Source organism: Scyliorhinus torazame, chromosome 8, assembly GCF_047496885.1.
Source record: "Scyliorhinus torazame isolate Kashiwa2021f chromosome 8, sScyTor2.1, whole genome shotgun sequence".
NCBI lineage: Eukaryota > Metazoa > Chordata > Chondrichthyes > Carcharhiniformes > Scyliorhinidae > Scyliorhinus > Scyliorhinus torazame.
Window position 1 is genome coordinate 13,269,422 of NC_092714.1, and position 26,079 is coordinate 13,295,500.

A 26,079-nucleotide genomic window follows, 5' to 3' on the forward strand; every position below is an offset into this window, starting at 1 on the left:
TGCCTCTCCACACTGTGCCTGTCCACACTGTACCTTTCCACACTGTGCCTGTCCACACAGTACCTGTCCACATTGTGCCTGTCCACACTGTACCTGTCCACATTGTGCCTCTCCACACTGTGCCTGTCCACACTGTACCTGTTCACATTGTACCTGTCCATACTGTGCCTGTCCACACTGTGCCTGTCCACACTGTACCCGTCCACACTGTACCCCTCCACACTGTACCTCTCCACACTGTACCTCTCCACACTGTACCTCTCCACGCTGTACCTCTCCACACTGTGCCTGTCCACACTGTACCTCTCCACACTGTGCCTGTCCACACTGTGCCTGTCCAGACTGTACCTCTCCACACTGTGCATGTCCACACTGTGCCTGTCCACACTGTACCTGTCCAGACCGTACCTGTCCACACCGTGCCTGTCCACACTGTGCCTGTCGACATTGTACCTGTCCACACTGTACCTGTCCACACTGTGCCTGTGCCACACTGTACCTTTCCACACCGTACCAGTCCACAATGTGCCTGTCCACATTGTACCTGTCCACACTGTACCTGTCAACACTGTGCCTGTCCACACTGTGCCTGTCAACACTGTACCTGTCTACACAGTACCTGTGCACTCAGTAACTGTCCACACTGTACCTGTCCACACTGTACATGTCCACATTGTACCTGTCCATACTGTGCCTGTCCACACTGTACCTGTCCACACTGTGCCTGTCCACACTGTACCTGTGCACCACTGTGCCTGTGCCACACTGTACCTCTCCACAAAGTACCTGTCCACAATGTACCTGTCCACACTGTGCCTGTCCACACTGTGCCTGTCCGCACTGTACCTGTCCACACTGTGCCTGACCACACTGCACCTGTGCGCCACTGTGCCTGTGCCACACTGTACCTCTCCACACTGTACCTCTCCACACTGTACCTCTCCAATCTGTACCTGTTCACACTGTACCTGTCCACACTGTACCTGTCCACACTGTGCCTGTCCACACTGTGCCTCTCCACACTGTGCCTGTCCACACTGTACCTGTCCACACTGTACCTGTCCACACTGTGCCTGTCCACACTGTGCCTCTCCACACTGTGCCTGTCCACACTGTACCTGTCCACACTGTGCCTGTCCACACTGTGCCTCTCCACACTGTGCCAGTCCACATTGTACCTGTCCACACTGTGCCTGTCCACACTGTGCTAGTCCACATTGTGCCTGTCCACACTGTGCCTGTCCACACTGTACCTGTCCACACTGTACCTGTGCCACAAAGTACCTGTCCACACTGTACCTGTGCACACTGTACATGTGCCCCACTGTGCCTGTGCCCCACTGTGCCTGTCCACACTGTACCTGTCCGCACTGTGCCTGTCCACACTGTAACTGTCCACGCTGTGCCTGTCCACTCTGTACCTCTCCACACTGTACCTGTGCCGCACTGTACTTGTCCACACTGTACCTGTCCACACAGTACCTGTCCACACAGTACCTGTCCACACTGTACCCGTCCACACTGTACCCGTCCACACTGTACCTGTCCAAACTGTGCCAGTGCCACACTGTGCCAGTGCCCCACTGTGCCAGTCCACACTGTACCTGTGCCACACTGTTCCTGTCCACACTGTACCTGTCCACACAATACCTGTCCACACTGTACCTGTCCACACTGTACCTGTCCACACTGTTCCTGTCCAAAAAGTACCTATCCAAACTGTACCTGTCCACACTGTACCTCTCCACACTGTACCTGTGCCACACTGTGCCTGTCCACACTCTACCTGTCCACAAGGTACCTGTCCACACTGTGCCTGTCCACATTGTGCCTGTCCACGCTGTGCCTGTCCACACTGTACCCCTCCACACTGTACCCCTCCACACTGTACCTGTCCACACTGTACCTGTCCACATTGTGCCTGTCCACATTGTGCCTGTCCACACTGTGCCTGTCCACACTGTCCCTGTCAACACTGTACCTGTCCACACTGTGCCTGTCCACAAAGTGCCTCTCCACACTGTGCCAGTCCACATTGTACCTGTCCACACTGTGCCTGTCCACACTGTACCTCTCCACACTGTACCTCTCCACACTGTACCTCTCCACACTGTGCCTGTCCACACTGTACCTCTCCACACTGTGCCTGTCCACACTGTGCCTGTCCAGACTGTACCTCTCCACACTGCGCCTGTCCACACTGTACCTATCCAGACTGTACCTGTCCACACCGTGCCTGTCCACACTGTGCCTGTCCACACTGTACCTGTCCACAATGTGCCTGTCCACATTGTACCTGTCCACACTGTACCTGTCAACACTGTGTCTGTTCACACTGTGCCTGTCCACACAGTAACTGTCCACACTGTACTTGTCCACACTGTACCTGTCCACATTGTACCTGTCCACACTGTGCCTGTCCAGACTGTACCTTTCCACACTGTGCCTGTCCACACTGTGCCTGTCCACACTGTACCTCTCCACACTGTGCCTGTCCACACTGTGCTTGTCCAAACTGTACCTGTCCACACTGTGCCTGTCCACATTGTGCCTGTCCACGCTGTGCCTGTCCACACTGTACCCCTCCACACTGTACCCCTCCACACTGTACCTGTCCACATTGTGCCTGTCCACATTGTGCCTGTCCACACTGTGCCTGTCCACACTGTCCCTGTCCACACTGTACCCCTCCACACTGTGCCTGTCCACACTGTGCCTGTCCACACTGTACCTCTCCACACTGTACCTCTCCACACTGTACCTGTCCACACTGTACCTGTCCACATTGTGCCTGTCCACATTGTGCCTGTCCACACTGTGCCTGTCCACACTGTCCCTGTCAACACTGTACCTGTCCACACTGTGCCTGTCCACAAAGTGCCTCTCCACACTGTACCTCTCCACACTGTACCTCTCCACACTGTGCCTGTCCACACTGTACCTCTCCACAGTGTGCCTGTTCACACTGTGCCTGTCCAGACTGTACCTCTCCACACTGCGCCTGTCCACACTGTACCTATCCAGACTGTACCTGTCCACACCGTGCCTGTCCACACTGTGCCTGTCCACACTGTACCTGTCCACAATGTGCCTGTCCACATTGTACCTGTCCACACTGTACCTGTCAACACTGTGTCTGTTCACACTGTGCCTGTCCACACAGTAACTGTCCACACTGTACTTGTCCACACTGTACCTGTCCACATTGTACCTGTCCACACTGTGCCTGTCCACACTGTACCTTTCCACATTGTGCCTGTCCACACAGTACCTGTCCACATTGTGCCTGTCCACACTGTACCTGTCCACATTGTGCCTCTCCACACCGTGCCTGTCCACACTGTGCCTGTCCACACTGTACCTGTCCACAATGTGCCTGTCCACATTGTAACTGTCCACACTGTACCTGTCCACATTGTACCTGTCCACACTGTTCCTGTCCACACTGTACCTTTCCACATTGTGCCTGTCCACACAGTACCTGTCCACATTGTGCCTGTCCACACTGTACCTGTCCACATTGTGCCTCTCCACACCGTGCCTGTCCACATTGTGCCTGTCCACACTGTACCTGTCCACAATGTGCCTGTCCACATTGTAACTGTCCACACTGTACCTGTCAACACTGTGCCTGTCCACACTGTACCTGTCCACACAGTACCTGTCCACACAGTAACTGTCCACACTGTACCTTTCCACACTGTACCTGTCCACATTGTACCTGTCCACACTGTGCCTGTCCACACTGTGCCTGTCCACACTGTGCCTGTCCACATTGTGCCTGTCCACGCTGTGCCTGTCCACACTGTACCCCTCCACACTGTACCCCTCCACACTGTACCTGTCCACACTGTACCTGTCCACATTGTGCCTGTCCACATTGTGCCTGTCCACACTGTGCCTGTCCACACTGTCCCTGTCAACACTGTACCTGTCCACACTGTGCCTGTCCACAAAGTGCCTCTCCACACTGTGCCAGTCCACATTGTACCTGTCCACACTGTGCCTGTCCACACTGTACCTCTCCACACTGTACCTCTCCACACTGTACCTCTCCACACTGTGCCTGTCCACACTGTACCTCTCCACACTGTGCCTGTCCACACTGTGCCTGTCCAGACTGTACCTCTCCACACTGCGCCTGTCCACACTGTACCTATCCAGACTGTACCTGTCCACACCGTGCCTGTCCACACTGTGCCTGTCCACACTGTACCTGTCCACAATGTGCCTGTCCACATTGTACCTGTCCACACTGTACCTGTCAACACTGTGTCTGTTCACACTGTGCCTGTCCACACAGTAACTGTCCACACTGTACTTGTCCACACTGTACCTGTCCACATTGTACCTGTCCACACTGTGCCTGTCCAGACTGTACCTTTCCACACTGTGCCTGTCCACACTGTGCCTGTCCACACTGTACCTCTCCACACTGTGCCTGTCCACACTGTGCTTGTCCAAACTGTACCTGTCCACACTGTGCCTGTCCACATTGTGCCTGTCCACGCTGTGCCTGTCCACACTGTACCCCTCCACACTGTACCCCTCCACACTGTACCTGTCCACATTGTGCCTGTCCACATTGTGCCTGTCCACACTGTGCCTGTCCACACTGTCCCTGTCCACACTGTACCCCTCCACACTGTGCCTGACAACACTGTGCCTGTCCACACTGTACCTCTCCACACTGTACCTCTCCACACTGTACCTGTCCACACTGTACCTGTCCACATTGTGCCTGTCCACATTGTGCCTGTCCACACTGTGCCTGTCCACACTGTCCCTGTCAACACTGTACCTGTCCACACTGTGCCTGTCCACAAAGTGCCTCTCCACACTGTACCTCTCCACACTGTACCTCTCCACACTGTGCCTGTCCACACTGTACCTCTCCACAGTGTGCCTGTTCACACTGTGCCTGTCCAGACTGTACCTCTCCACACTGCGCCTGTCCACACTGTACCTATCCAGACTGTACCTGTCCACACCGTGCCTGTCCACACTGTCCCTGTCCACACTGTACCTGTCCACAATGTGCCTGTCCACATTGTACCTGTCCACACTGTACCTGTCAACACTGTGTCTGTTCACACTGTGCCTGTCCACACAGTAACTGTCCACACTGTACTTGTCCACACTGTACCTGTCCACATTGTACCTGTCCACACTGTGCCTGTCCACACTGTACCTTTCCACATTGTGCCTGTCCACACAGTACCTGTCCACATTGTGCCTGTCCACACTGTACCTGTCCACATTGTGCCTCTCCACACCGTGCCTGTCCACACTGTGCCTGTCCACACTGTACCTGTCCACAATGTGCCTGTCCACATTGTAACTGTCCACACTGTACCTGTCCACATTGTACCTGTCCACACTGTTCCTGTCCACACTGTACCTTTCCACATTGTGCCTGTCCACACAGTACCTGTCCACATTGTGCCTGTCCACACTGTACCTGTCCACATTGTGCCTCTCCACACCGTGCCTGTCCACACTGTGCCTGTCCACACTGTACCTGTCCACAATGTGCCTGTCCACATTGTAACTGTCCACACTGTACCTGTCAACACTGTGCCTGTCCACACTGTACCTGTCCACACAGTACCTGTCCACACAGTAACTGTCCACACTGTACCTTTCCACACTGTACCTGTCCACATTGTACCTGTCCACACTGTGCCTGTCCACACTGTGCCTGTCCACACTGTACCTTTCCACACTGTGCCTGTCCACACAGTACCTGTCGACATTGTGCCTGTCCACGCTGTACCTGTCCACGTTGTGCCTCTCCACACCATGCCTGTCCACACTGTGCCTGTCCACACTTTACCTGTCCACAATGTGCCTGTCCACATTGTACCTGTACACACTGTACCTGTCAACACTGTGCCTGTCCACACTGTACCTGTCCACACAGTACCTGTCCACACAGTAACTGTCCACACTGTACCTGTCCACACTGTACCTGTCCACATTGTACCTGTCCACACTGTGCCTGTCCACACTGTGCCTGTCCACACTGAACCTTTCCACACTGTGCCTGTCCACAATGTACCTGTCCACATTGTGCCTGTCCACACTGTACCTGTCCACATTGTGCCTCTCCACACTGTGCCTGTCCACACTGTACCTGTTCACATTGTACCTGTCCATACTGTGCCTGTCCACACTGTGCCTGTCCACACTGTACCCGTCCACACTGTACCCCTCCACACTGTACCTCTCCACACTTTACCTCTCCACACTGTACCTCTCCACACTGTGCCTGTCCACACTGTACCTCTCCACACTGTGCCTGTCCACAAAGTGCCTCTCCACACTGTGCCAGTCCACATTGTACCTGTCCACACTGTGCCTGTCCACACTGTACCTCTCCACACTGTACCTCTCCACACTGTACCTCTCCACACTGTGCCTGTCCACACTGTACCTCTCCACACTGTGCCTGTCCACACTGTGCCTGTCCAGACTGTACCTCTCCACACTGCGCCCATACACACTGTCCCTATCCAGACTGTACCTGTCCACACCGTGCCTGTCCACACTGTGCCTGTCCACACTGTACCTGTCCACAATGTGCCTGTCCACATTGTACCTGTCCACACTGTACCTGTCAACACTGTGTCTGGTCACACTGTACCTGTCCACATTGTACCTGTCCACACTGTGCCTGTCCACACTGTACCTTTCCACACTGTGCCTGTCCACACAGTACCTGTCCACATTGTGCCTGTCCACACTGTACCTGTCCACATTGTGCCTCTCCACACCGTGCCTGTCCACACTGTGCCTGTCCACACTGTACCTGTCCACAATGTGCCTGTCCACATTGTACCTGTCCACACTGTACCTGTCAACACTGTGCCTGTCCACACAGTACCTGTCCACACAGTACCTGTCCACACAGTAACTGTCCACACTGTACCTGTCCACACTGTACCTGTCCACATTGTACCTGTCCACACTGTGCCTGTCCACACTGTGCCTGTCCACACTGTACCTTTCCACACTGAGTCTGTCCACACAGTACCTGTCCACATTGTGCCTGTCCACAATGTACCTGTCCACATTGTGCCTCTCCACACCGTGCCTGTTCACACTGTGCCTGTCCACACTGTACCTGTCCACAATGTGCCTGTCCACATTGTACCTGTCCACACTGTACCTGTCAACACTGTGCCTGTCCACACTGTACCTGTCCACACAGTACCTGTCCACACAGTAACTGTCCACACTGTACCTGTCCACACTGTACCTGTCCACATTGTACCTGTCCACACTGTGCCTGTCCACACTGTGCCTGTCCACACTGAACCTTTCCACACTGTGCCTGTCCACACAGTACCTGTCCACATTGTGCCTGTCCACGCTGTACCTGTCCACACTGTGCCTCTCCACACTGTGCCTGTCCACACTGTACCTTTCCACACTGTGCCTGTCCACACAGTACCTGTCCACATTGTGCCTGTCCACACTGTGCCTGTCCACACTGTACCTGTTCACATTGTACCTGTCCATACTGTGCCTGTCCACACTGTGCCTGTCCACACTGTACCCGTCCACACTGTACCCCTCCACACTGTACCTCTCCACACTGTACCTCTCCACACTGTACCTCTCCACACTGTACCTGTCCACACTGTACCTGTCAACACTGTGCCTGTCCACACTGTGCCTGTCAACACTGTACCTGTCTACACAGTACCTGTCCACTCAGTAACTGTCCACACTGTACCTGTCCACACTGTACATGTCCACATTGTACCTGTCCATACTGTGCCTGTCCACACTGTACCTGTCCACACTGTACCTGTCCACATTGTGCCGGTGCCCCACTGTGCCTGTCCACACTGTACCTGTGCACCACTGTGCCTGTGCCACACTGTACCTCTCCACAAAGTACCTGTCCACAATGTACCTGTCCACACTGTGCCTGTCCACACTGTGCCTGTCCGCACTGTACCTGTCCACACTGTGCCTGACCACACTGCACCTGTGCGCCACTGTGCCTGTGCCACACTGTACCTCTCCACACTGTACCTCTCCACACTGTACCTCTCCAATCTGTACCTGTTCACACTGTACCTGTCCACACTGTGCCTGTCCACACTGTGCCTCTCCACACTGTGCCTGTCCACACTGTACCTGTCCACACTGTACCTGTCCACACTGTGCCTGTCCACACTGTGCCTCTCCACACTGTGCCTGTCCACACTGTACCTGTCCACACTGTGCCTGTCCACACTGTGCCTCTCCACACTGTGCCTCTCCACACTGTACTTGTCCACACTGTACCTGGCCACACTGTACCTGTCCACATTGTTCCTGTCCACATTGTACCTGTGCCCCACTGTGCCTGTGCCACACTGTACCTGTGCCACACTGTACCTTTCCACACTGTACCTGTCCACACTGTGCTAGTCCACATTGTGCCTGTCCACACTGTGCCTGTCCACACTGTACCTGTCCACACTGTACCTGTGCCACAAAGTACCTGTCCACACTGTACCTGTGCACACTGTACATGTGCCCCACTGTGCCTGTGCCCCACTGTGCCTGTCCACACTGTACCTGTCCGCACTGTGCCTGTCCACACTGTAACTGTCCACGCTGTGCCTGTCCACTCTGTACCTCTCCACACTGTACCTGTCCACACTGTACCTGTGCCGCACTGTACTTGTCCACATTGTACCTGTCCACACAGTACCTGTCCACACAGTACCTGTCCACACTGTACCCGTCCACACTGTACCCGTCCACACTGTACCTGTCCAAACTGTGCCAGTGCCACACTGTGCCTGTGCCCCACTGTGCCTGTCCACACTGTACCTGTGCCACACTGTTCCTGTCCACACTGTACCTGTCCACACAATACCTGTCCACACTGTACCTGTCCACACTGTACCTGTCCACACTGTTCCGGTCCAAAAAGTACCTGTCCACACTGTACCTGTCCACACTGTACCTCTCCACACTGTACCTGTGCCACACTGTGCCTGTCCACACTGTTCCTGTCGACACTGTACCTCTGCCCCATAGTGCCTGTGCCCCACTGTGCTTGTCCACACTGTACCTGTCCGCACTGTGCCTGTCCACACTGTACCTGCCACATTGTACCTGTCCAAACTGTACCTGTCCACACCATACCTGTCCACACTGTACCTGTCCACACAGTACCTGTCCACACTGTACCTGTACACACTGTGCCTGTGCCACACTGTACCCATCCACACTGTACCTGTCCACACTGTACCTGTCCACACTGTGCCAGTGCCACACTGGGCCTGTTCCACACTGTGCCTTTCCACACTCTACCTGACCACACTGTACCTGTCCACACGGTACCTGTCCACACTGTTCCTGTCCACACTGTACCTGTGCCCCACAGTGCCTGTGCCCCACTGTGCTTGTCCACACTGTACCTGTCCGTACTGTGCCTGGCCACACAGTACCTGCCCACATTGTACCTATCCACACTGTACCTGTGCACAGTGTTACTGTCCACACTGTACCTGTGCCCCACTGTGCCTGTGCCCCACCGTGCTTATACGCACTGTACCTGTCTGCACTGTGCCTGTCCGCACTGTGCCTGTCCACACTGTACCTGTGCCACACTGTACCTGTCCACACTGTACCTGTGCCCCACTGTGCTTGTCCACACTATTCCTGTCCACACTATTCCTGTCCGCACTGTGCCTGTCCACACTGTGCCTGTCCACACTGTACCTGTCCACACTGTGCCTGTGCCATACTGTACCTGTCCACACTGTGCCAGTGCCACACTGTGCCTGTGCCCCCATGTGCCTGTCCACACGGTACCTGTGCCACACTGTACCTGTCCACACTGTACCTGTCCACACTGTCCCTGTCCACACTGTACCTGTCCACACTGTACCTCTCCACACAGTACCTGTGCCCCACTGTGCCTGTCCACATTCTACCTGTCCACACTGTACCTGTCCACACTGTTCCTGTCCACACTGTACCTGTCCACAATGTACCGGTCCACACTGTGCCTGTGCCCCACTGTGCCTGTGCCTCACTGTTCCTGTCCACACAGTACCTGTCCACACTGAGCCTGTCGTCACTGTGCCTGTCCACACTGTACCTGTCCACACGGTACCTGTCCACACTGTGCCTGTCCACACGGTACCTGTCGACACAGTGGCTGTCCACACCGTACCTGTCCACACTGTACCTCTCCACACTGTACCTGCCCACACTGTACCTGTCCACACTCTGCCAGTGCCACACTGTGCCGGTTCCCCACAATGCCTGTGCCCCACTGTGCCTTTCCACACAGTACCTGTCCACATTGTACCTCTCGACACTGTACCTGTCCACACTGTACCTGTCTACACTTTTCCAGTCGACACTGTACCTGTCCACACTGTGCCTGTCCACACTGTTCCTGTCCACACTATACCTGTGCCCCACTGTGCCTGTCCACACTGTACCTCTCCACACTGTACCTGTCCACACTGTACCTGTCCACACTGTACCTGTGCCCCACTGTGCCTGTCCACACTGTACCTGTCCACACTGTACCTGTGCCCCTCTGTGCCTGTGCCCCACTGTGCCTGTCCGCACTGTGCCTGTCCACACTGTACCTGTCCACACTGTGCCTGTCCACTCTGTACCTCTCCACACTGTACCTGTCCACACTGTACCTGTGCCGCACTGTACTTGTCCACACTGTACCTGTCCACACTGTACCTGTCCACACTGTACCTGTCCACACAGTACCTGCCACACTCTACCTGTACACACTGTGCCTGTGCCACACTGTACCCATCCACACTGTACCCGTCCACACTGTACCTGTCCACACTGTGCCAGTGCCACGCTGTGCCTGTGCCCCACTGTGCCTGTCCACACAATACCTGTCCACACTGTTCCTGTCCACACTGTACCTGTCCACACAATACCTGTCCACACTGTACCTGTCCACACTGTACCTGTCCACACTGTACCTGTGCCACACTGTGCCTGTCCAAACTCTACCTTTCCACAAGGTACCTTTCCACACTGTTCCTGTCCACACTGTTCCTGTCCACACTGTACCTGTGCCCCACAGTGCCTGTGCCCCACTGTGCTTGTCCACACTGTAGCTGTCCGCTCTGTGCCTGTCCACACTGTACCTGTCCACATTGTACCTGTCCAAACTGTACCTGTCCACACCATACCTGTCCACACAGTACCTGTCCACACCGTACCTGTCCACACTGTACCTGTACACACTGTGCCTGTGCCACACTGTCCCCATCCACACTGTACCTGTCCACACTGTGCCAATGCCACACTGTGCCTGTGCCCCACTGTGCCTGTCCACACTGTACCTGTGCCACACTGTTCCTGTCCACACTGTACCTGTCCAGAAATTACCTGCCCACAATGTACCTGTCCACACTGTACCTCTCCACACTGTACCTGTGCCACACTGTGCCTGTCCACACTCTACCTGACCACACTGTACCTGTCCACACGGTACCTGTCCACACTGTTCCTGTACACACTGTACCTGTGCCCCACAGTGCCTGTGCCCCACTGTGCTTGTCCACACTGTACCTGTCCGTACTGTGCCTGTCCACACTGTACCTGTCCACATTGTACCGGTCCACACTGTACCTATGCACAGTGTTACTGTCCACACTGTACCTGTGCCCCACTGTGCCTGTGCCCCAGCGTGCTTGTCCGCACTGTACCTGTACGCACTGTGCCTGTCCACACTGTACCTGTGCCACACTGTACCTGTCCACACTGTACATGTGCCCCACTGTGCTTGTCCACACTATACCAGTCCGCACTGTGCCTGTCCACACTGTACCTGTTCACACTACCTGCCCACACTGTACCTGTCCACACTGTGCCTGTGCCACACTGTGCCGGTCCACACTGTCCCCGTCGACACTGTACCTGTCCACACTGGGCCAGTGCCACACTGTGCCTGTGCCCCAATGTGCCTGTCCACACTGTACCTGTGCCACACTGTACCTCTCCACACTGTACCTGTGCCCCACTGTGCCTGTCCACACTCTACCTGTCCATACTGTACCTGTCCACACTGTTCCTGTCCACACTGTACCTGTCCACAATGTACCGGTCCACACTGTGCCTGTGCCCCACTGTGCCTGTGCCCCACTGTTCCTGTCCACACAGTTCCTGTCCACACTGTGCCTGTCGACACTGTGCCTGTCCACACTGTACCTGTCCACACGGTACCTGTCCACACTGTGCCTTCCACACTGTACCTGTCCACACGGTACCTGTCCACACGGTACCTGTCCACCCTGTGCCTCTCCACACTGTACCTGTCCACACTTTTCCTGTCCACACTGTACCTGTCCACACTGTACCTGTCCACACTTTTCCTGTCCACACTGTACCTGTCCACACAGTACCTGTCCACATTGTACCTCTCCACAATGTACCTGTCCACACTGTACCTGTCCACACTGTACCTGTCCACACTTTTCCTGTCCACACTGGACCTGTCCACACTGTGCTTGTCCACACTGTACCTGTCCACACTATACCTGTGCCCCACTGTGCCTGTCCACACTGTACCTCTCCACACTGTACCTGTCCACACTGTACCTGTCCACACTGTACCTGTGCCCCACTGTGCCTGTCCACACTGTACCTCTCCACACTGTGCCTGTCCACACTGTACCTATCCACACTGTACTTGTCCACATTGTTCCTGACCACACTGTTCCTGTCCACACAGTACGTGTCCACACTGTACCTGTCCACACTGTACCTGTCCACACTGTTCCTGCCCACACTGTACCTGTGCCACACTGTACCTGTGCCACACTGTGCCTGTCCACTCTGTACCTGTCCACACTGTACCTGTGCCGCACTGTGCCTGTCCATACTGTACCTGTTCACACTGTACCTGTGCGACACTGTGCCTGTGCTACACTGTACCTGTCCACACTGTACCTGTCCACACTGTGCCTGTGCCCCACTATTCCTGTCCACACTGTACCTGTCCACACTGTACCTGTCCACACTGTGCCTGTGCCCCACTATGCCTGTGCCACACTGTGCCTGTTAACACTGTGCCGGTGCCGCACTGTGCCAGTCCATACTGTGCCTGTGCCCCACTGCACCTGTCCACACTGTACCTGTGCCACACTGTGCCTGTGCCATACTGAGCCGGTGCCACACTGTGCCTGTCCACACTGTGCCTGTGCCCCACTGCACCTGTCCACACTGTTCCTGTCCACACTGTACCTGTCCACAATGTACCGGTCCACACTGTGCCTGTGCCCCACTGTGCCTGTGCCCCACTGTTCCTGTCCACACAGTTCCTGTCCACACTGTGCCTGTCGACACTGTGCCTGTCCACACTGTACCTGTCCACACGGTACCTGTCCACACTGTGCCTGTCCACACTGTACCTGTCCACACGGTACCCGTCCACACGGTACCTGTCCACCCTGTGCCTCTCCACACTGTACCTGTCCACACTGTGCCTGTGCCCCACTATGCCTGTGCCACACTGTGCCTGTTAACACTGTGCCGGTGCCGCACTGTGCCAGTCCATACTGTGCCTGTGCCCCACTGCACCTGTCCACACTGTACCTGTGCCACACTGTGCCTGTGCCATACTGAGCCGGTGCCACACTGTGCCTGTCCACACTGTGCCTGTGCCCCACTGCACCTGTCCACACTGTTCCTGTCCACACTGTACCTGTCCACAATGTACCGGTCCACACTGTGCCTGTGCCCCACTGTGCCTGTGCCCCACTGTTCCTGTCCACACAGTTCCTGTCCACACTGTGCCTGTCGACACTGTGCCTGTCCACACTGTACCTGTCCACACTGTGCCTGTCCACACTGTACCTGTCCACACTTTTCCTGTCCACACTGTACCTGTCCACACAGTACCTGTCCACATTGTACCTCTACACACTGTACCTGTCCACACTGTACCTGTCCACACTGTACCTGTCCACACTTTTCCTGTCCACACGGAACCTGTCCACACTGTGCTTGTCCACACTGTACCTGTCCACACTATACCTGTGCCCCACTGTGCCTGTCCACACTGTACCTGTCCACACTGTACCTGTCCACACTGTACCTGTGCCCCACTGTGCCTGTCCACACTGTACCTCTCCACACTGTACCTGTCCACACTGTACCTATCCACACTGTACTTGTCCACATTGTTCCTGTCCACACTGTTCCTGTCCACACAGTACGTGTCCACACTGTACCTGTCCACACTGTACCTGTCCACACTGTTCCTGCCCACACTGTACCTGTGCCACACTGTACCTGTGCCACACTGTGCCTGTCCACTCTGTACCTGTCCACACTGTACCTGTGCCGCACTGTGCCTGTCCATACTGTACCTGTTCACACTGTACCTGTGCGACACTGTGCCTGTGCTACACTGTACCTGTCCACACTGTACCTGTCCACACTGTGCCTGTGCCCCACTATTCCTGTCCACACTGTACCTGTCCACACTGTACCTGTCCACACTGTACCTGTCCACACTGTGCCTGTGCCCCACTATGCCTGTGCCACACTGTGCCTGTTAACACTGTGCCGGTGCCGCACTGTGCCAGTCCATACTGTGCCTGTGCCCCACTGCACCTGTCCACACTGTACCTGTGCCACACTGTGCCTGTGCCATACTGAGCCGGTGCCACACTGTGCCTGTCCACACTGTGCCTGTGCCCCACTGCACCTGTCCACACTGTATCTGTGCCACACTGTGCCTGTGCCATACTGAGCCGGTGCCACACTGTGCCTGTCCACACTGTGCCTGTGCCCCACTGCACCTGTCCACACTGTATCTGTGCCACACTGTGCCTGTGCCCCACTGTGCCTGTGCCACACTGTACTTGTGCTCCACTGTGCCTGACCACACTGTGCCTGTCCACCCTGTGCCTGTGCCACACTGTCCCTTTCCACACTGTGCCTGTCCACACTGTACCTGTCCACACTGTGCCTGTCCACACTGTCCCTGTCCACACTGTGCCTGTCCACACTGTGCCTGTCCACACTGTACCTGTCCACAATGTGCCTGTCCACACTGTGCCTGTCCACACTGTGCCTGTCCACACTGTGCCTGTCCACACTGTGCCTGTGCCCCACTGTGCCTGTGCCACACTGTACTTGTGCTCCACTGTGCCTGACCACACTGTGCCTGTCCACCCTGTGCCTGTGCCACACTGTCCCTTTCCACACTGTGCCTGTGCCCCACTGAACCAGTGCCCCACTGTGCCTGTCCACACTGTGCCTGTCCACACTGTGCCTGTCCACACTGTGCCTGTCCACACTGTGCCTGTGCCCCACTGTGCCGGTGCCCCACTGTGCTGGTGCCCCACTGTTTCTGTGCCACACTGTGCCTGTCCACACTGTGCCTGTCCACACTGTGCCTGTCCACACTGTAATTGTCCACACTGTACCTGTGCCCCACTGTACCTGAGCCCCACTGTGCCTGTCCACACTGTCCCTGTCCACACTGTCCCTGTCCACACTGTGCCTGTCCACACTGTCCCTGTCCACACTGTGCCTGTCCACACTGTACCTGTCCACACTGTGCCTGTCCACACTGTACCTGTCCACACTGTACCTGTCCACACTGTGCCTGTCCACACTGTGCCTGTCCACACTGTACCTGTCCACACTGTACCTGTCCACACTGTGCCGGTGACCCACTGTGCCTGTGCCCCACTGTGCCAGTGCTCCACTGTGCCTGTCCACACTGTGCCTGTCCACACTGTGCCGGTGCCCCACTGTGCCTTTGCCCCACTGTGCCTGTCCACACTGTGCCTGTCCACACTGTGCCTGTGCCCCACTGTGCTAGTGCCCCACTGTGCCTGTGCACCCCTGTGCCTGTCCACACTGTACCTGTGACACACTGTTCCTGTTCAAACAGTATGTGTCCACACTGTACCTGTCCACACTTTTCCAGTCCACACTGTACCTGTCCACACTGTGCCTGTCCAGACTGTTCCTGTCCACACTATACCTGTGCCCCACTGTGCCTGTCCACACTGTACCTCTCCACACTGTACCTGTCGACACTGTACCTGTCCACACTGTACCTGTGCCCCACTGTGCCTGTCCACACTGTACCTGTCCACACTGTACCTGTGCCCCACTGTGCCTGTGCCCCACTGTGCCTGTCCGCACTGTGCCTGTCCGCACTGTACCTGTCCGCACTGTGCCTGTCCACAATGTACCTGTCCACACTGTGCCTGTCCACTCTGTACCTCTCCACACTGTACCTCTCCACACTGTACCTGTGCCGCACTGTACTTGTCCACACTGTACCTGTCCACACAGTACCTGTCCACACTGTACCTGTCCACACAGTACCTGTACACACTGTGCCTGTGCCACACTGTACCCATCCACACTGTACCCGTCCACACTGTACCTGTCCACACTGTGCCAGTGCCACTCTGTGCCTGTGCCCCACTGTGCCTGTCCACACTGTACCTGTGCCACACTGTACCTGTCCACACTGTACCTGTCCTCACAATACCTGTCCACACTGTACCTGTCCACACTGTACCTGTCCAGACTGTTCCTGTCCACACAGTACCTGTCCACACTGTACCTGTCCACACTGTACCTCTCCACACTGTACCTGTGCCACACTGTGCCTGTCCACACTCTACCTGTCCACAAGGTACCTGTCCACACTGTTCCTCTCCACACTGTACCTGTGCCCCAAATGCCTGTGCCCCACTGTTCTTGTCCACACTGTACCTGTCCGCTCTGTGCCAGTCCACACTGTACCTGTCCACATTGTACTTGTCCAAACTGTACCTGTCCACACTGTACCTGTCCACACAGTACCTGTCCACACTGTACCTGTACACACTGTGCCTGTGCCACACTGTCCCCATCCACACTGTACCTGTCCACACTGTGCCAGTGCCACACTGTGCCTGTGCCCCACTGTGCCTGTCCACACTGTACCTGTGCCACACTGTTCCTGTCCACACTGTACCTGTCCACACATTACCTGCCCACACTGTACCTGTCCACACTGCACCTGTCCACACTGTTCCTGTCCACACAGTACCTGTCCACACTGTACCTCTCCACACTGTACCTGTGCCACACTGTGCCTGTCCACACTCTACCTGACCACACTGTACCTGTCCACACTGTACCAGTCCACACTGTTCCTGTCCACACTGTACCTGCGCCCCACAGTGCCTGTGCCCCACTGTGCTTGTCCACACTGTACCAGTCCACACTGTTCCTGTCCACACTGTACCTGTCCACATTGTACCGGTCCACACTGTACCTGTGCACAGTGTTACTGTCCACACTGTACCTGTGCCCCACTGTACCTGTGCCCCACCGTGCTTGTCCGCACTGTACCTGTCCGCACTGTGCCTGTCCACACTGTACCTGTGCCACACTGTACCTGGCCACACTGTACCTGTCCACACTGTACCTGTGCCCCACTGTGCTTGTCCACACTGTACCTGTCCACACTGTACCTGTGCCCCACTGTGCTTGTCCACACTATACCAGTTCGCACTGTGCCTGTCCACACTGTACCTGTTCACACTACATGCCCACACTGTACCTGTCCACGCTGTGCCTGTGCCACATTCTGCCCGTCCACACTGTCCCCGTCGACACTGTACCTGTCCACACTGTGCCAGTGCCACACTGTGCCTGTGCCCCAATGTGCCTGTTCACACTGTACCTGTGCCACACTGTACCTGTCCACACTGTACCTGTCCACACTGTCCCTGTCCACACTGTACCTGTCCACACTGTACCTCTCCACACTGTACCTGTGCCCCACGGTGCCTGTCCACACTCTACCTGTCCACACTGTACCTGTCCACACTGTTCCTGTCCACACTGTGCCTGTCCACAATGTACCGGTCCACACTGTGCCTGTGCCCCACTGTGCCTGTGCCCCACTCTTCCTGTCCACACAGTTCCTGTCCACACTGTGCCTGTCGACACTGTGCCTGTCCACACTGTACCTGTCCACACTGTGCCTGTCCACACTGTGCCTGTCCACACTGTACCTGCCCACACGGTACCTGTCCACACGGTACCTGTCCACACTGTGCCTCTCCACACTGTACCTGTCCACACTGTACCTGTCCACACTTTTCCTGTCCACACTGTACCTGTCCACACTGTACCTGTCCACACTGTACCTGTCCACATGGTACCTGTCCACACTGTGCCTGTTCACACTGTACCTGTCCACACGGTACCTGTCCACACGGTACCTGTCCACACTGTGCCTCTCCACACTGTACCTGTCCACACTTTTCCTGTCCACACTGTACCTGTCCACACTGTGCCTGTCCACACTGTACCTGTCCACACTTTTCCTGTCCACACTATACCTGTCCACACTGTACCTGTCCACACTTTTCCTGTCCACACTGTACCTGTCCACACTGTGCCTGTCCACACTGTACCTGTCCACACTTTTCCTGTCCACACTGTACCTGTCCACACAGTACCTGTCCACATTGTACCTCTCCACACTGTACCTGTCCACACTCTACCTGTCCACACTCTACCTGTCCACACTTTTCCTGTCCACACTTTTCCTGTCCACACTGTACCTGTCCACACTGTGCTTGTCCACACTGTACCTGTCCACACTATACCTGTGCCCCACTGTGCCTGTCCACACTGTACCTCTCCACACTGTAGCTGTCCACACTGTACCTGTCCACACTGTACCTATGCCCCACTGTGCCTGTCCACACTGTACCTCTCCACACTGTACCTGTCCACACTGTACCTGTCCACACTGTACTTGTCCACATTGTTCCTGTCCACACTGTTCCTGTCCACACAGTAGCTGTCCACACTGGTCCACACTGTACCTGTCCACACTTTTCCTGCCCACACTGTACCTGTGCCACACTGTACCTGTGCCACACTGTGCCTGTCCACTCTGTACCTGTCCACACTGTACCTGTGCCACACTGTGCCTATCCATACTGTACCTGTTCACACTGTACCTGTGCGACACTGTACCTGTGCGACACTGTACCTGTCCACACTGTACCTGTCCACACTGTACCTGTCCACATTGTGCCTGTGCCCCACTGTTCCTGTCCACACTGTACCTGTCCACACTGTACCTGTCCACACTGTACCAGTCCACACTGTGCCTGTGCCCCACTGTTCCTGTCCACACTGTTCCTGTCCACACAGTAGCTGTCCACACTGTACCTGTCCACACTGTACCTGTCCACACTTTTCCTGCCCACACTGTACCTGTGCCACACTGTACCTGTGCCACACTGTGCCTGTCCACTCTGTACCTGTCCACACTGTACCTGTGCCACACTGCACCTGTCCATACTGTACCTGTTCACACTGTACCTGTGCGACACTGTGCCTGTGCGACACTGTACCTGTCCACACTGTACCTGTCCACACTGTACCTGTCCACACTGTGCCTGTGCCCCACTGTTCCTGTCCACACTGTACCTGTCCACACTGTACCTGTCCATACTGTGCCTGTGCCCCACTGTGCCTGTGCCACACTGTGCCTGTTAGCACTGTGCCGGTGCCCCACTGTGCCAGTCCAAACTGTGCCTGTGCCCCACTGCACCTGTCCACACTGTACCTGTGCCACTCTGTGCCTGTCCATACTGTGCCTGTGCCCCACTGTACCTGTCCACACTGTACCTGTGCCACACTGTGCCTGTGCCACACTGTACCGGTGCCACACTGTGCCTGTCCACACTGTGCCTGTCCACACTGTGCCTGTGCCCCACTGTGCCTGTGCCACACTGTACTTGTGCCCCTCTGTGCCTGTCCACACTGTGCCTGTGCCACACTGTCCCTTTCCACACTGTGCCTGTGCCCCACTGTACCAGTGCCCCACTGTGCCTGTCCACACTGTCCCAGTCCACATTGTGCCTGTCCACACTGTACCTGTCCACACTGTGCCTGTCCACACTTTGCCTGTCCACACTGTGCCTGTCCACACTGTACCTGTCCATACTGTGCCTGTGCCCCACTGTGCCTGTGCCACACTGTGCCTGTTAGCAATGTGCCGGTGCCCCACTGTGCCAGTCCAAACTGTGCCTGTGCCCCACTGCACCTGTCCACACTGTACCTGTGCCACTCTGTGCCTGTCCATACTGTGCCTGTGCCCCACTGTACCTGTCCACACTGTACCTGTGCCACACTGTGCCTGTGCCACACTGTACCGGTGCCACACTGTGCCTGTCCACACTGTGCCTGTCCACACTGTGCCTGTGCCCCACTGTGCCTGTGCCACACTGTACTTGTGCCCCTCTGTGCCTGTCCACACTGTGCCTGTGCCACACTGTCCCTTTCCACACTGTGCCTGTGCCCCACTGTACCAGTGCCCCACTGTGCCTGTCCACACTGTCCCAGTCCACATTGTGCCTGTCCACACTGTACCTGTCCACACTGTGCCTGTCCACACTTTGCCTGTCCACACTGTGCCTGTCCACACTGTGCCTGTGCCCCACTGCCCCGGTGCCCCACTGTGCCGGTGCCCCACTGTGTCTGTGCCACACTGTGCCTGTCCACACTGTGCCTGTCCACACTGTAATTGTCCACACTGTGCCTGTCCACACTGTCCCTGTCCACACTGTGCCTGTCCACACTGTACCTGTCAACACTGTGCCTGTCCACACTGTGCCTGTCCACACTGTGCCTGTGCCCCACTGTCCCGGTGCCCCACTGTGCCGGTGCCCCACTGTGTCTGTGCCACACTGTGCCTGTCCACACTGTGCCTGTCCACACTGTAATTGTCCACACTGTACCTGTGCCCCACTGTGCCTGTCCACACTGTACCTGTCCACACTGTGCCTGTCCACACTGTGCCTGTCCACACTGTACCTGTCCACACTGTGCCTGTGCACACTGTGCCTGTCCACACTGTGCCTGTCCACACTGTGCCTGTCCACACTGTACCTGTCCACACTGTGCCTGTCCACACTGTACCTGTCCACACTGTGCCTGTCGACACTGTGCCTGTCCACACTGTGCCTGTCCACACTGTACCTGTCCACAATGTGCCTGTCCACACTGTGCCTGTCCACACTGTGCCTGTCCACACTGTGCCGGTGCCCCACTGTGCCTGTGCCCCACTGTGCCTGTGCCCCACTGTGCCTGTCCACACTGTGCCTGTCCACACTGTGCCTGTGCCCCACTGTGCTCGTGCCCCACTGTGCCTGTGCACCCCTGTGCCTGTCCACACTGTACCTGTGCCACACTGTTCCTGTTCACACAGTATGTGTCCACACTGTGTCTGCCCTTTCCCCAGGGCTGGGGCATAACATTCCCACATTCCTATAAATCTCTAAGCCCGGGAATTGCACAGATCGGGAGAAAAGTAAGTCTGTTTCCAGCACATTTCCTCTATTCCCCGCCCCCCCCCCCCCCCCCCCCCTCACCTTTCCTGGGATACCGTTCGGTCACCGGACCCAAGCTGACAGTGAATGTTCTGAAACTGTGGCCTTTATGGTCTGCACAGCCCAGTCCGACACCACACACTGCATTTACTCTCTAATCCACTGTCAGGAGCCTGTGACCTTAAATTGTCACCATTGTGGGAAGCAGTGAGGTCAAGCACTCGGCTATGATTATAGAACTGATGTGGTCAGACTCACAATGTGCCAAGCTGTTGTAATGGTTATTTAATGCACTGCCCTTGAAAATCCGGGCAAGTTCACATTTTTTGTAGACTGTGCCACTTGTGGCCTGAAGCAGGAGACTGAGAACCAGGAGAGTTTTCATTGGCACAGACTGGAGTCTGGAGTCCATTCCGCACTTTTACAGGAATACTGTGTCCAGCTCACAAAGTTCCTCAAAGGTGAATCTGGAATAGAACACAGGGAAGAAAATGCTTTTCGAATGACCTGGTGTCCCACTCGTTTAACAATAATTCCCCCCCACCCCCCCCCAACCCCACCCCCCCCCCCCACCCCCCTCTGACAGGCGGGGTATAAGAACAGGTGCCGTCCCAGCAGCCCTCATTCTGTACCGAAGCTGCTGGGGAACAGTTCTAGTCTATTAAAGCCTTCAGTTATGTTACAACCTCGTCTTCGAGTCTAATTGATCGTGCATCAATTTAATAGACTACTCTTGAGCTGGAAGGATGGATCTCCGAATCACACCGGAGTGCCTACAACTCAGCCCCCACGCGGAGAACTCGGCGGCGATATTTAAGCACTGACTGGCGTGCTTTCAAGGCTACCTCGAGACGGCCGGAGGCGCCCCCTCAGGAGAACAGAAACTGCATCTCCTGCACTCGAGAGTAAGCCCTGGAATCTTCTCCCTCATCGAGGAAGCGGGGGACTATGATGATGCGATCGAACTGTAAAAGGGACATTATATACGCCCTGTAAACCAGGTCTACGCACGTCACCTGCTTGCAACTAGACGGCAAAGCCCCGGGGAATCGCTGGAGGAGTTCTACCGTGCGCTACTGGTGCTGGGCAGAAACTGTGGCTGCCCGCAAGTTTCGGGCAGCGAGCACACGGAACATCTAATCCGGGATGCCTTCGTAGCAGGTACATACACAGTGATAGGGGGTCCTCCTTTATGAGCGACGAACTGCGTCAATTCCTGCTCAGCAAGGGCATTGCCTCAAGCAGGACGACCAGTTACAACCCCCGGGGAAACGGGCAGGTAGAGAGGGAGAACGGAACTGTCTGGAAGACCGTGCTACTGGCCCTGTGGTCCAGGACTTTCCCTGTCTCCCGCTGGCAGGATGTCCTCCCGGAGGCCCTCCACGCCATTCGGTCACTGCTCTGTACAACTACCAATCAGACACCTCATGAACGTCTCCTTGTCTTCCCCAGGAGGTCATCCTCCGGGACCTCGCTCCCAACCTGGCTAGCGACACCCGGACCCATCCTGCTTTGGAAGCAAGTTTGGGCGCACAAGTCGGACCCGTTGGTGGAGAGGGTCCACCTGCTGCACGCTAACCCCCAGTACGCCTACGTGCCGTTCCCCGACGGCCGGCAAGATACAGTCTCCCTCCGGGACCTGGTGCCCGCCGGAACCACACGCGCACCCGAACCATTACCCCCACCCCCTCCCGCCCCACAGCACCTCACTGGGGGGTCGGTCCTCCTGCCGCTCCTACCTAGGCCATACCACCCACCGACGCCCCCTACAGGCGCCCCCCTCTCGTGTCAACCGTTTGCCCCACCAGCGCCGTCTAGGGGTGACAAAGCTGCCATGGACGACGAAGCCACGCTCCCGGAGTCGCAGATGCCCGGACCCCCACCAGAACCACCACAGAGGCTCAGACGATCCAGGAGGACGACCAGGCCACCCGACCGACTGATTGCTACACTGTAACTGCAACTGTACATGAATACTGACTGTATATATCTTCCACACTTGTAAATACTCACGGTACCTCCATATCTGATCATACCATGTTCAATGCATTTGTAACCACTGGCCACCACCCCCGCCGGACTCTTTTTTTAACAGGGGGTGAATGTGCTAGTATCAGGTATTGCAGTACCCGAGAGGCCCTCATTCTGTACCGAAGCTGCTGGGGAACAGATCTAGTCTATTAAAGCCTTCAGTTATGATACAACCTAGTCTTCAAGTTTAATTGATCGTGCATCACCCAGCCTGAAATATATTCAGTAAAGAAGCAGCCACAAGCCTCTGGAGTTGAGAATTCCAAAGATTCACAGCAGTTTGTGTGAAGCAATTTCTCCTCATCTCATTCCCAAAGGATCAGCTCTTTAGCTTGAGACCGCGACCCCGATGTTCTGATTATCCGATCAACAGAAACAATCTTTTAGCATCTACCCTGTCAAAATTCCCTTCAGAATTTTGTATGTTTTCGTGACATTTGCAGGTTTCTTTAAAACAACTACGTGCAACACGTTCTTTAAAACAACTCCTCAATCAACGTGGGGGAGTCCCTTCTCGAACCCGCAGCCCAGTATGAGGATAATTACACTGACTCACTGTGTTGTTTGAAGGAATCAGGATGGTGACCAGCTTGTCCCTTCAGACTGTGTTTCCGTGGCAAAGAGTGGCAGAGATTCCGACCTTAAACCCAATGGGAGCAGTTTCTTTATGCACTCCTGGAAGTGGATCATTATCCACGCCAATCCCACACCCCTCACAACAGCCAATGGCATGTTCCTCCCCCACTGCCGGCATCAGCCAATGGGACACTTCCACTGTCTGATCTCTAGTGTTGGCGACGCTTTCCATCCTGGGAGGGAAATGAAAATCACTTGTCACAAGTAGGCTTCCAATGAAGTTACTGGGAAAAGCCCCTAGTCGCCACATTCCGGCGCCTGTTTGGGGAGGCTGGTACGGGAATTGAACCGTGCTGCTGGCCTGCCTTGGTCTGCTTCCAAAGCCAGCGATTTAGCCCAGTGAGCTAAACCAGCCCCTGATGGAGTCTGGAGTCTGGTGCAGGGTTGTGTTGATGGGGGCGGTGGGGGTGGGAATTTGTGGAAAGTCATGTGTTGGAGACAGACTAAAGAGTACACGCAGTGTGCCAGATCTTCAAGCTACAGGACAAAACATAATGTCTGAGCCCTCAATGTTCTACATCTTATCATTAACTCAATATCCTGCTCAAGATAGAATATCATGTCCCAGCTCTAACTACTCACAATTTAAATATTACTGTAGCATCATGTGTTGCTAACCAGTGAAATATTAGATAATAAATACAGCAGTGCCTATTCTCTTTACCGTACTGTAGTTCTTAAACAGAAACATCTCCAGCTAAGGACCTCTGCCTATTGAAGCATATTAGATAATGTTCATAGAATTATAGAATCCATACAGTGCAGAAGGAGACCATTCAGCCCATTGACACTGCACCAACCCTCCGAAAGAGCACCCTATCTAGGCCCATTCCCCTTCCCTATTTTGGAAGGTTTGTCATGGTTACGGCGGCACAGTAGCACAGTGGTTAGCACTGTTGCTTCACAGCTCCGGGGTCCCTCGATTGATTCACTGCTTGGATCACTGTCTGTGTGGAGTCTGCACGTTCTCCCCGTGTCTGTGTGGGTTTCCTCCGGTTTCCTCCCACAGACCAAAGCTGTGCAGGTTAGGTGGATTGGGTATGCTAAATTGCCCTTAGGTTAGGTGGGTTTGCTGGGTTACGGGATTGGGTGGAGGCGTGGGCTTAAGTAGGTTGCTTTTTCCAAGAGCCGGTGCAGACTCGATGGGCCGAATGGCCTCCTTCTGCACTGTAAATGCTATGAAATATTTTGGAGGGTTTGGTGGATTAGCTTCACGAATACAGAGAGATTCCAGCACATTTTACTGTACCTGGAAGTGACGGATGAGGAGAAACATTCGCTGTAACATTTGCTTCACCGAAGCTGGCAGCTTTGCTGCAAGTTTCAATGCAACAGCATTGAAGCAAATTCCCTCCGAATCTGCCCAGTATGTGATGAGACAATGCAACACTATAATTACTTGCCTTTTGCCAGTCCAGTGTTCAGAGCCGGGAACCATTGAGAAGTCGTCGGGTTTGAAATAATGTCAACATCAGTGACACGTCAAACATTTCTCAATTCTCCCCATGTCCCATTACTGCAAATGGCCAATTTTCTTCGACCCCACAAGCTGAGGGTTAATGTTTGACTCTTTTAACTCAGTGTTTTTTTTGTTGCAATGACCAAATAGAGAACAGTTGTCAATGATAAACCCCAGGAATGTTTCGGTGAACTGGTTCAAAGAAATCCTCACAAACCGATGTCTACAGGGCTTTAAATGGCCTGCACCCTCTGCCGTTGCGGTGACCATCAGCGGGACTGGAAGACGCCCCACCGGGAAGGGTTGGAAAATTCGGCTCCATGTCCAGAGATATACTTGATATCCATTCCATACGGTACATGTTCTGAGGGTCATGATGTGGTCATAGATGCTAGAAAGACTGAAACACTCGTTACAGAGCTAGTCGTCGGCAAACGGGTCGAGCAGAGGTGATGAATCGCCCATCAACGATTGGGCAGAGGTCCACCCAGCCGATTGTGAGCGGCAGCTCGCTCCATCAGAGGACTGGCTGGCTCCCTGCACCGGGGACATTGCTATGACCGGAGGGTA

At 55.2% G+C, this 26,079-nt stretch overlaps 1 protein-coding gene across 3 annotated transcripts in view; it reads right to left on the reverse strand.

Moving 5' to 3' along the window:
* LOC140427649 (lysozyme C-2-like) overlaps positions 1 to 25,607 on the reverse strand; it is a 40,974-nt gene extending 15,367 nt beyond the window's left edge. Inside the window, exons 1-2 of one of the 3 annotated variants that reach the window (XM_072513099.1) lie at positions 25,454 to 25,607; positions 21,642 to 21,850 (exon numbers count right to left, since the gene is read on the reverse strand). In XM_072513099.1, the coding sequence (XP_072369200.1) occupies positions 21,642 to 21,795 (154 nt within the window). In that variant the 5' untranslated portion in view covers positions 21,796 to 21,850; positions 25,454 to 25,607. Of the gene's footprint in view, positions 1 to 21,641; positions 21,851 to 23,970; positions 24,134 to 25,299; positions 25,319 to 25,453 lie in introns of those variants that run through there. The other 2 variants (XM_072513100.1, XM_072513098.1) reach the window with 2 other exon arrangements.
* Between the last annotated feature and the right edge of the window lie 472 nt (positions 25,608 to 26,079).